This window comes from Pan troglodytes, chromosome 14 (genome assembly GCF_028858775.2).
Source record: "Pan troglodytes isolate AG18354 chromosome 14, NHGRI_mPanTro3-v2.0_pri, whole genome shotgun sequence".
Taxonomy (NCBI): Eukaryota; Metazoa; Chordata; class Mammalia; order Primates; family Hominidae; genus Pan; species Pan troglodytes.
The window spans coordinates 117,990,413-118,002,669 of NC_072412.2; the positions used below are offsets into that span (position 1 = coordinate 117,990,413).

General features: G+C 38.8%; 1 protein-coding gene across 7 annotated transcripts in view; it reads left to right on the top strand.

Annotated features, from left to right (window-relative positions):
* The first annotated feature begins 497 nt into the window (after positions 1–497).
* Positions 498–12,257, top strand: part of SPACA7 (sperm acrosome associated 7) — a 58,361-nt gene continuing 46,601 nt past the window's right edge. For 2 of the 7 annotated variants that reach the window (XM_063792359.1, XM_063792360.1), the window contains exons 1-2: positions 1,688–1,900; positions 2,830–2,918. In XM_063792359.1, coding sequence (XP_063648429.1) covers positions 1,824–1,900; positions 2,830–2,918 — 166 coding nt within the window. In that variant the 5' untranslated portion in view covers positions 1,688–1,823. Of the gene's footprint in view, positions 712–1,687; positions 1,901–2,829; positions 2,919–12,257 lie in introns of those variants that run through there. The other 5 variants (XM_054665585.2, XM_054665583.2, XM_054665584.2 and 2 more) reach the window with 5 other exon arrangements.

Below are 12,257 nucleotides of genomic sequence, written 5' to 3' on the forward strand. Positions count from 1 at the left end.
TTGAGTGTGGGGGAGGGTGGGAGGCGACATGGGGCCATGGCCCTCTGTTCTTCAAGGCTCTCTTCTTCAAGGGGCCTTTAAGAGGTGCTTAGACCCTCTGGATCTGTCGGTTCTGGCACTTGCTCTGTAATTCAACAACCTCTCCAGCATCCTTCAAATATGCCTCTTTCCATGGGAGCAGATTTTGTTGTCTTTTGGCCACTGGCCCTTAAGTCCTGATTAGTATCTACCCCTTGAGTCCTCAGGGTGCTCAGGACAGAGGAAGTCACCATAACAGGCAATAAGAAAGAGTGGAGAGGATCTCTATTATCTTAAGACCCCAGTGAGCCTCCTCCCTGCTTCCCAGTCACAGACTCTGGACAGAAACCCTGCCCCCCGCCCCAGGCAAGATGCCAGCTCCCTTCCTGGTGCTGATGTCACAGGTCCCTGGACATGACCTCCCCACCAGGGCAGGACCCCAGCTCCCTTCCTGGTTGTGATGTCACAGGTCCTGACATTCCACAGTGTCCTGGAGACCAAGGATGGGAAACTGTCAACCTTCAGAACGTCCTTCTCCTTCAGCTGGAGGGAGCATGGCAGTGAGCCAAGGAGACGGGACCCTCTGCTTTGTCCTCCTGCTGTGCTGTTGGCAAGAAACTGAGCTCCGGCCAAGAACCGTGGTTCCAGGTAGGGCCCCGCAGGGATGGCTCAGCAGAAAGAGAACTGAACCAGGTGGGGAGCGGCGGCCTCTTCTCCCATGGGTTCCTCTTATTCTCAGCCTACATGAATTTACCATTTATTCCTTGGGGAATGAACGTAGCTGAAAAGTCTTTCTATCTTTGAAGACTTTTTAAAATCTAGATGTCCATAGGAAAGTTGCAAATGTTACTTATTTTAACTTTTTATTATGGAAAATTTCTAACTGGGAAGAATATCATGAACCTTCGCGTATTCACCCTCAGGTTCAATTATTGTGCATATTTTGTTTTTTTCTACACACACACACATACACACTCCACACCACATACACACACTTTTCTTGTTTGGGGAGTATTTTAGCACCGTCCCAGATGCCTTACCACCTCATGTAAAACATTTTCTTGCGAAGAGATAAAAGCATTATCTACAATGTCATAATCAGACTAACATAATTACCAAAAGCCTTTATCTCAGCTCATACCGTTAAAAAATATTTGTGATGCTTGCTAAAGATGGGCAGGCAGCCTTTATTCAAAGGGGGCTACTACCATGGTGTCTCATAATAGTGGAGAGTGGGCTCAACTCCAAACACAGGGACAGTGGAGATTTGTAGCCAAGGATCAGGGTGGGTCAGTGGATGCACATTGCTAAAAGGTAGGAGAATTCTTTGCTAAACTGATTCAGCAAAGGCCAAGAGGGCTTTTATAAACAAAAATGAAGCATTTATATTTTTTGTCCCACCTGATTACTCTAGAATTTGGATATTATGATTTTCAGGACCATATAATTGTTTGCATAAGTTTAATAAAAATGGATTATCCTTGCAGCAGGACACAAAGGTCTGCTATCTTTGAAGACCTTTTAAAATCTAGACGTCCATGAGAGAGTTGCATATGTTACTTACTTTAACTTTTTATTATGGAAAATTTCTAACTTGGAAGAATATCATGAACCTCCATGTATTCACCCTCAAGTTCAGTTATTGTGTATATTGTGTTTGGCCAAACAGGAGGCCAGACCTGAAAGGAAGCCAAGGCGATAAAATAATCAAAGATGGAGGGTGAGGAATTTGATCAGATATCAAGGGTGACCAGGCCAAGACTGGGGGATTTCCACTAAAAGACTTCACAGGATTCCTACTAAACATGGGGAAAAGCAGACAAAAGCAGAAGCTAGGGTCAAGGCCTAGTCAAAGAGAAGACTCAGAGGAGCCTGGCATGAGGTAAGTCAAGGAGCGAGGCTTTCTCATTCCCTCCTCTTGTTCAAGAAAGAAGAGACATTCCTTTGCCCTTTGAACAAGATAAGTCCATTTTTCATCTGGTGGAGGATGTGTGCTGGATGGTACAAGTAGTCGGGAATTTAATGAGGGGAATGTCTACGAAAAAGAGAAGAAAAACAAAGGTTTATAGTTGGAAACGCAGTTTCTGAATCCAGAGGGCAGTCTGTTGAGAAGATTTCTGGATTTTGGGCTCGAGGCATCTTCAGCCAATGGGGCAAGGATGGATTTCCTAGTTTGCAGGGGGTGTGTCCTTGGTGACATCATGACCATCAGAGCCACAGTCATGGTTATGCTGGGGGCAGAGCATGGATGTGTCCAGCTTCAGCGTTTCCAGATGGTCCCACGGAAGGCCTGAGTTGTCAGGCTTTAGTTCTCACTAACACCCAGTCAGGAGGGCAGAAGAAAGACTGGAAATGTTAGCCTGGGAACATTGAAGGACTCTAAAAGGCTTCAGGATCCAGTCCAGTTTACAGGTAGATAACAAAGTAGAAAGTAAGGTGGAGTTTATCAAAAGATTTAAAAAAGTAGAATACACAGAGTTATAACTCACAAGGGTGTGCTACCATTTTTCATTAAAACATAAAATATGGCTCTATAGTCACCCCCTTTTTTTGATCAAGATAACCGAAGTAATGCTATTCTTGTCTCAAAAATATATCACATCTTACAAGATTTGGTCTGATTCTTTACATAAGTGCAGCAAGAATGGTAATGGACCACATAAATTGAGTTTTCTTTGCTGGAGCTTTTTACAAGGAATCTCAGATTAGATTTTTTAAAGGCTTTTTGAGGCTAGGAAGCCCAGCCAAAAACTCAGCATCAGACTTCACGTGTGGTACCTAAAGACTTGGGTGAATTTCTCTCTTCCGAAGGTCTCGAGGTTCCCAAAGTTCCTGGATCTGCCAGCAAATGACCTTCTTCACTCACCTGTGGGATGGGGACCCAGTGAGCCAGGTAGCAGGTCAGTTTCTCCAGCTCCATCAAATCAACCTCAGTTTTTAAAAACTGTCTGGTCACATCTGATTCTATGTATCAATCTCAAATATGACATTCCAGTCAAAGCCTTGGTAATATGACCAATGTTTCCAATCGTGTCCTGTTGCAAGGAGAATCAATTTTTATTAAACTTATGCAAACAATTGTATGGTCCTGAAAATCATAATATCCAAATTCTAGAGTAATCAGGTGGGACAAAAAATATAAATGCTTCATTTTTGTTTATGAAAGTGTAATTACCAAATTGTTGTCCGTTATGCATAGCCTAAGAGAAACCGGAAGCAGAGAGTTCTTTAAATCTGGAAAACAAAACATTAAAAAACCAGAAACATTTCCAAGAAAATTCAGAAAAATTATAATCATCCCCACATTGAGTCCCACATCATTAATTCTTGATCTACTTGATCTTGGGTTAGCAGGTTTACAAATCCGTCAATGTCTCCCTGAGCTCTGGAAAAGTCCAGCCTAATAGTGCAATCTTAGAGGCGTCAGAAACCTTACTCCAGAGTACTTGGCAGAGGCTTACCTAAAAATCTCCTTGAAGACAAAGAATTTTTGGACTGTAGCCGATTGCAAAAGCTTTCAAAAAAGCATCAGAGTAAAACAATAATTGTGTTGAATGACAAAAGACATAAAATGCATAAAATGGCCATGGTTAAAAATCTGATGAGAGTTCATTATGCTGCAATTGACAAGGAAATTTGGTTGTTTCTGTGACATACAACATTACAAGACAATAATGGAAATTAGGACTCATAACTTTATACCAGGACATATCATGGACAGTAAGGACAGTGAAAATTTCTAGGAATTTTAAACAATTTCTGAAACACTTATAACATATATGCATACAAATATAAAGAAGGTTAAACATCCCTTATTTGACAATGCTTTTTACGAATTTAATGTATCAAATAAAGCTAATTAGTTTAACATCTTTCTTTTCACCAAGTGAGAGAACAAATCCTTTGAGATTTTCTGGTGGCCCTTTGGGAAATCTCAAAATTAGTTTGAGGTCAAAATTCTTCATTTAGAATTTTACTTGGATGAAGTTGTCAAAAATTATAAAAGGTTTGAATATTTGGTTAAATAGGATCATAAGTTACTATGAAATGGTAGCTATCCATTTAAGTTAAATGACAGTAAAGAATTTTTAAAGAAAATATAGGAAGTAGCATGGTTTTTAAAACAATTTAGCTCTTTTAATATTGAGGAGACTCAGTTTTCTTAAGTAATCAAAAACATGATAAAGAAAACATGAAACACAGGAAATATTTGATAAGACACAGAATCTTTGTTTCCTAGTAAGACTACTCAACAGGTAAGAAACAAGTACCTCTTACAATCTCTTATTAAGAACAGACCAGGCCTGGCGTGGTGGCTCATGCCTGTAATCCCAGCACTTTGGGAGGCCAATATGGGCGGATAATCTGATGTCAGTATTTCAAGATAAGTCTGACCAACATGGTGAAACCCCATCTCTACAAAATTAGCCAGACATGGTGGTGCATGCCTGTAATCCCAGCTACTTGGGAGGCTGAGGCAGGAGAATCACTTGGACCCAGGAAGTGGAGGTTGCAGTGAGCCAAGATCACGCCATTGCACTCCAGCCTAGGCAACAAGAGCAAAACTCAGTCTCAAAAAAAAAAAAAAAAAAAAAAAGACCAATAATTCAACAAAACTTTGGCCTTTTAGCAGGCAGAGAAAATCAAACTCCAGTACCGCATTGCTACACTATTGATACTAAAGCTCATCTATAAAATCTTATAATAAAATTCATTTACTGCTAGTGTATCTTCACCACATAAGATTTTTCTCTCTCTCTTTTTTTCTCAGAGACTCGTTACATCTTTCCATACTAATTTACGCATTTTGTCCGGTTTTTTCTCTTCCTGAAAAAACAAATTTTAAACCACTTTAGGACAAAATTACTCACCTTTTTCGTCAACAAAAACACATTCTTCATATCACATAAGCTTTCTTATCAAAAACAGATCTTACTTTCCTTTATACTTTGCACAGGAAGTTGTTTTTCTTCACCCTCATTATTTCCAGTAGTTTTAATTACACATGTTGATTATGTTGATTACAATGTTCAATAGAGAAAACTAGGAGTAGACAGTTGTGAATTGTGTCACATATAGCATTCTGTAACAAAGTAGCAAATTGTATGACTATACCATCTTACAATTTTTAGAGATATATTTATCTACAGCATAATTTTTCAAGGTGGCAAAAACAACTTTTGTTAACAGACTCAAATACATTTAGTCTCTCTGTATCATATAAAATAAGAAAACTTGTGCTTAGTACTGAGTGTTTCAATAGCTTATCTTATTTAAAAATTATTAATGAAACTCTTGTTTTACTTAACTGATCATGACACCAGGGTTATGAGTCACCAGAAAGATGTTTAGAAACTGTTTTTAAAAGGCAAACACAGGTTGGGTGCAGTGGCTCACACCTCTAATCCCAGCACTTTGGGAGGTTAAAGCTGGTGGATCACTTGAGCCCAGGAATTTAAAACCAGCCTGGGAAATATGGTGAAACCCCATCTCTACCAAAAAAAATGCAGAAATTAGCAGGGTGTGGTGGCACGTGTCTATAGTTCTGGCTGCTTGGGAGGCTCAGATGGGAGGATCACCTGAGCCCGGGAGGTCGAGGCTGCAGTGAGTCATGGTCACACCCCTGCACTCCAGCCTGGCTGACAGAATGAGACCCTGTCCCAAAAAAAAAAAAAAAAAATGCAGACACGCTATTGTAACTGCCCAAGGGGTTCACTTGCCCCCTGCCCAGGCAGAGCCAATTCATCAAGACAGGGGAACTGCAATAGAGAAAGAGTAATTCACGCAGAGCCAGCTGTGCAGGAGACCAGAGTTTTTTTATTACTCAAATCAGTCTCCCCAGGCATTCGGGAAACAGAGTTTTTAAGGATAACTTTGTGAGTGGAGGGAAGCCAGTGAGGCAAGAGTGCTGACTGGTCAGGGATGAAATCATAGGGAGTCAAAGCTGTCTTTTTGCACTGAGTCAGTTCCCGGGTGGGGGCCACAAGATCAGATGAGCCACTTTATCCATCTGTGTGGTGCCTGCTGATCCATCAAGGGCAGGGTCTGCAAAATATCTCAAGCAGTGATCTTAGGAGCAGTTTAGAGAAGGTCAGAATCTTGTGGCCTCCAGCTGCATAACTCTAAACCATATAATTTCTAATCTTGGGGCTAATGTTAGCCCTACAAAAGCAATCTAGACCCCAGGCAAGAAGGAGGACTGCTTTGGGAAAGGGCTGTTACCGTCTTTGTTTAAACTATCAACTAGGTTTCTCCCAAGGTTAGTTCAGCCTATGCCCAGGAGTAAACAAGGACAGATTGGATGTTAGAAGCAAGAGGGAGTCAGTTAAGCTGGAGCTCTTTCACTGTCTCAGTCATAATCTTGCAAACGTGGTTTCAATCTCTCCCTTTGGGTTTTATAGCACCTTAATCTTTTTTGTTTTTGTTTTTGTTTTTGTTTTGTTTTGTTTTTGACAGAGTCTCACTCTGTTGCCAGACTGGAGTGCAGAGGCGCGTCTCGATTTCTTGACCTCATGGTCCGCCCGCCTCGGCCTCCCAAAGTGCTGCGACTACAGGCATGAGCCAGCATGCCTGGCCAATAACACCTTAATCTTCAGGTGCAGGCTGTGAAGATGGGAAAAGGCTGTCATTGCTCTGGCTTCTTCCCACTGACAGGGGACGTAGTGGGAATGGGAATGAACCCCAAGGTGAGAAGAGTGGAACCGTTTTGCAACTGTCTGGGCGACACATGCAGGCCTGGCTGGGCTTCCAAGGCTTGTGTGGTAAAAACATTATTACCTTTATCTATAGTTTTAGTACAGTATTTAAGTAAACAGCATACTATAAGGTAAATAATGAGTCCTAGGATAAGGAGTACAATTTTTAATTTTAAAAGCAAAGATTTGAGGCCAGGTGCGGTGGCTTACACCTGTAATCCCAGCACTTTTGGAGACTGAGGCAGGTGGATCACCTGAGGTCAGGAGTTCGAGACCAGCCTGGCCAACATGGTGATACCCTGTCTCTACTAAAAATACAAAAAATTAGCCAGGCATGGTGGCAGGTGCCTGTAATCCCAGCTACTAGGGAGGCTGAGGCAGGAGAATCACTTGAACCTGGGAGGCAGCAGTTGCAGTAAGCTGAGATTGAGCTATTGCACTCCAGCCTGGGCAACAAGAGTGAAACTCCGTCTAAAAAGAGAGAGAGAGAGAGAGAAAGACAGAAGGAAAGAAAGAAAGAGAGAGAGAGAGAAAGAAAGAAAGACAGAAGGAAAGAAAGAGAGAGAGAAAGAAAGAAAGAAAGAAAGAAAGAAAGAAAGAAAGAAAGAAAGAAAGAAAGAAAGAGAAAGAAAGAAAGAGAGACTGAAAAATATTTAAAAGCATTAGTTTGGGGATTCTAACTCATAAAGAATTTATAATTTAGTCTAAACTGCCCAAAAAAACCTTAAGAAGCACTAACAGCAATGTACTATAGGTTTTTTGGAAGCATGATTTTTCTCTCTCCAGTCCCTATTTTTTAAAGAAAAACAAATCATGATAGAAATGATTTACAATTTACAAAATAAACTTTAGTCTTATAGTACTTGGCTTGATTATTTGCATGAAGTACAACTAGAATAATTATTTTTCACTTAGGTTTTAATAGGCTTTGATGGAACTTTGTTCCATGAAGAATTTTAGATAAGACTTTTTAAAAGCCGAGCCCAGCCATGGATTTGTAACCTTAAATACCTATGAGTTGAGCAAATTCCTCTTTTCTTGAGGTCCCAAGATATCTTGCAGTTCCTGGGCCTGTTAGAAAGTGACATTTTTTATTTAGCACAGGTCAGGAACCTTGTACAGGGACTCTGTGTGGACAAGGTATGAGGCCAGATTTCCCAACGGGCTTTAATTGGCTTTATAAGTTAACTTTGATTCTTTAAAGAAGCATGCCAGTCCAGTTAAAGCCTTGGTAAAATGACCAATTTCTCCAATTGTGTCCTGTTACAAAAGAAAACAGATTTTTATTGCACTTATGCAATTAACTATACTACCATAAATTGAGAATACTTAGAAATCGTTTTCAAATTTTGGAGAAATCAGGTAGAGAGAAACAAATATGTTGTAAATTTTGTTCACAGGAGTATATTTTACTCACTTGTTAAAAGTTGCAAATAGCTTTAAAGAAATAAGTTCTCTTGACTTGGAAAACAAAAGGTTTAGCAATGTTTAATACGTTAGTTTTCCATAAGAGTTCTAAAGTTTGGGTTTTTTCTTTATTCCAATAACATAATTTTTAAAGTTATCTGAGACCTATACTTAGAGTTTTATATTTGATTATAAACTGCCTTTTGAAAAGGACTAAAGCAAGACAAAATGTTTGCAGATGACAAAACAATTAGTATAGCCACTATTAAAGACACAATTGACAAGGAAATTTGTTACCTCTGTATCACACAGTCATTTAACATAATAATTAAAATTATTACTGATAACATATACTGAGTTATATTAGAATTATAGGAGTTTTACATAATTTTGGAACATATATTAATAACACATTTACACAAATATAGCCCAAAGAAAGCCAAACACCATTTTGTATTTGACAATGTTTCCTGTATGGTTTTTATACCAAATAAGCCACATGTCATTTTTGGACTTTAAAAGACCTAATATTTAAATATTAGGTTAGAAATAGACAAAATTTATAATTTGATTTTGGAACGTTTGTCAAATAGCAAAGGTTTAAAACACTGGATATCACAAAATAGAATCCCACGTCATTATAATAAGTCATTTATTTAGCCAAAATGATAACTTCAAAATCTTAAAAGAAAAACCTTTACTCTGATAGAGGACACTTAGCTTTCCAAACAAGACCCAATAAAGACAGCATGAGGCTAACTGACCTTGTCTCTTCTCTCTCCTCCCTTTTTTCCCTGTCATTTACCCAAAGGAGAAAACAAAACTCTTTCATTATATTTTAACATTACATAAAATTTGTCTTCAAAAGAGAAAACCAAATTTCATGTATGTATTGGTGCATTTTTAATGTTGAAGCTAGTTTATCAAATAAAATTTTATATCTCTATCAGGTTTTAATTAGTTTGACCATAAGGTAAGATTTTTATAAACTTTTAGAAACCTTTACAATTTTCCATCAAAGAGTAGATGAATTTTCTAAGAAAACCCTATTATTCGGACACATGGGCCCAAATTCTGGCCCCACATCAGTATGATTTTAATATTTTAGCCTACAGAAAAAAGCTAATTAAATCTCAGCCAACTTGTTTAAACCCACAGAATTTTGTATAAGATCAACCCTTTACAAACCCTTTTCACTTTGCTTAAACCTTTAGTTTTGTCCCATTACTCTTTTAGGTTAAGACAATCTTTAAAACTCTCTGAACTAGACAAAATTGCATTCCCTTTAACAAAAGCCATATTCCTATGCCTTCTTATAATCTTCTACCAAAAACACGTTCCCTACACATCTTGTATATAAAACTGTTTCTCCAGTAATCTTAATTTTATGTTATAATGTTAATTCTTAGCAACTTTTATTTTTAGTGAAAAACCTGGTAAGTAAGCTATTTTAATTATGTACTAGGGTTGCAGCCTAGGACATGAGATACAAATGAAGATAAGGTCTGAGTCTTTTCAGCATAGCTAGCGGCATGCCTCTCCACATGTCTCCAGGCCTTATCTATAATCTAATGCTTCAAAGTAGGTAAACTGAACAATTTTTAAAAGTCAAGGAAACAGTTTGACCTTAAAACATTTAGCAAATCTGATATTTGACCTTAATTTAGACCAAATGTCTACATTTTAAAAATATTTTATTTTACTAATAATTTTTAAAACTGCTTTTATTTCTAAAAGATTACTGGTCATGTGAACAAAAATGCATTAAAGTTTCTACTTTTCTGACAAAACATTTGATTTAAGTGCTTATTTTTTAAGTCAATTAATCAGAGTGCTTTTATATATAAACAAGCATACAACACATATAAATAGACAGACAAAAGATTCAGCACTTGTAAGATTTTTCATTGGCCAGTTTTTTAATTGGATGACTGGCTTCAGGGTGGAGCCCTTGGAGGAATGGGGCTGGGAAAGCATGAAACTTCTAGGGCCTAATAAGCAGGCAGAGCTGGAAGGCAAAGACAGATCCCTAAAATTAAGGGTGCCATTTTATACTGAACACTGGATCCCCAAAAGGAGAAAAGTACTACGGGAGAAGACAGTGCAATGCTTCTACCGCGCATTTTATTGCAAGGCAACCCAAAGCCAGTCAGCCCATGTTGTAATTAGACCATCCCCCATGGGAGTCCCATCTCTCAGTGAGGGTGGGGATGTTTCCCTATCTTCCAGATGCCCAAGAGCATGCATCTCTGATCCAAGTAGGCAAAGAGTCAAGTATTCCTCCTTAACTACTATTAGCCACCCCTTAAAGTAGATTTCCTACCTAGTTATTATACACCAAAGCTTTTTTATACTGTGAAGTAGTTTCTGATACCCCCAAAACTCAAAACTGTCAGATGACACAATGCAAAACAGAACATAGCCTTTTATTTTGAGAGGGATTTATCCACTTTTAATTCCTGGGGTTTCACGAGGAAAACAGAGTCGTTTTTTGTTTGTTTTTTGGTGTTTGTTTGTTTGCAAAACAGAGTCTGTGGTGCCTCCTCTGTTTTTCCCAAGGAGTCCTTGGCTACCAGAAGTTATCTTAGGGCCTCTCATGTGTGCCTTAAGGGTGACGAGACAAAAAAAATGGAGACAAATAGTACAGTTGACTGAGAAGAAAAATAAACTTTTTCCAGAAAAACAAGATCCAAGAAGAGAAAAACATAAAGGCCTTTTAAATACATCTATACCTTGTTTATCCACTTTTAATTAACCTGACTTTTAACCATGGTGCTCTTTAAAAAAGAAATCCCTTCAAATCTCTTATTACCTGACTTTAGCCAGGCCAAGTGGCTAATATTTTTAGCTTCTGAACTTTACCAAAGGTAACCTCCTAGGTGTTTCAAAAACATGGTAAGAAGTTTCTTTCTTTACAAGATTTAGAATCTCCACAAGTTCAGAGAAAAGAAAATTCAAGAGAGGAAATCAGAAGCTATCTATGAGGGAAAAAAACCTCAATAAATGGCAAAATTACATAAATAAGAAATCAGAAAGGAATCATTACAGAAACCAAGACTAGAACCCAGGCCACCATTGTCAAAAAGCAAAGTCTTAGCTACTGAGTTACAGCATTGAGCAGTTTCTATTGCTCTTTCCAGAAGGAGCCTAGAGAACCAGTTTCAAGCTCGCAAAGGCTTTTAACTGCTTAAGAAAATGTTTAGGGCTAACTAGGACATGAATCCCCAAATTCCTGTCTTCTAGATGGTGAAACCAAGGGAAAGTAACTGCACATGATCACAAGGTTAAGCTCTTAAGGACACAAAACAAAACAGAAAAATTTCATCCGGTATTGGTTTCAGGGACCCACAGCAAAGTTTGTAACTGACCAGCCTGCCAGTCTGGCTTGAAAAGCAGGCTTGAAAGTGGGTCCTAAACCCACATTCTATCCTGTGATACTTCTTTCTCCATTACAGAACACAGAAAGACAAATTCTTAGCACAAAGTACACCAGATTTGCTACCACCTAAGACTAGTTTCACACATCCTTTTTCCATTAATTAAACCCTTGCAGAGAGACAAATAGTTTACCATTTACTCAGAGAAAGAGAGAGACCAGAAATTTGGCTGGTAAGAATTTCTTATCCTTTTTATCGGCATACCAGGCTTGCGGGCTCCCTTTCTATGCAGATTTCAGAAGAACGGAGTGGTTTCTGATGACCCTGCTCACTGCACCATAGCTGTGGGGTTCAAGCCACTTTACAAGAGAAAATCACCATTTCCTGTTTTATGGAACCATAGGCAAGATTCTTAATTTGCAAGATGCTGCCCAGTGGGCTGCAAGGAGAACGGAATTAACATTTTCTATGCCAGCAAAACACACATAAGAAAACAAACATTGGTCACCTCGTTCAGCACCCAATGTCAACCTGGCAAAGCTCAAACATTTTCCCATTGGTCCCTGTTTTCTTTGATCCACTCCAGGTGGTGATGGACAACCTCTGAACGGTAATTCACAATGAGATATCTGGGCAAGGCGAAGACAGGCCTATTGAGCCTTCTCTAGGGCTCATCAAATGTGACCAGACAAATAAGGAGGGTTCTGAGTTAGGCCTGCTGGACTTCCATCAGCAACCCCTTCAGAGATCCCTTCCACAT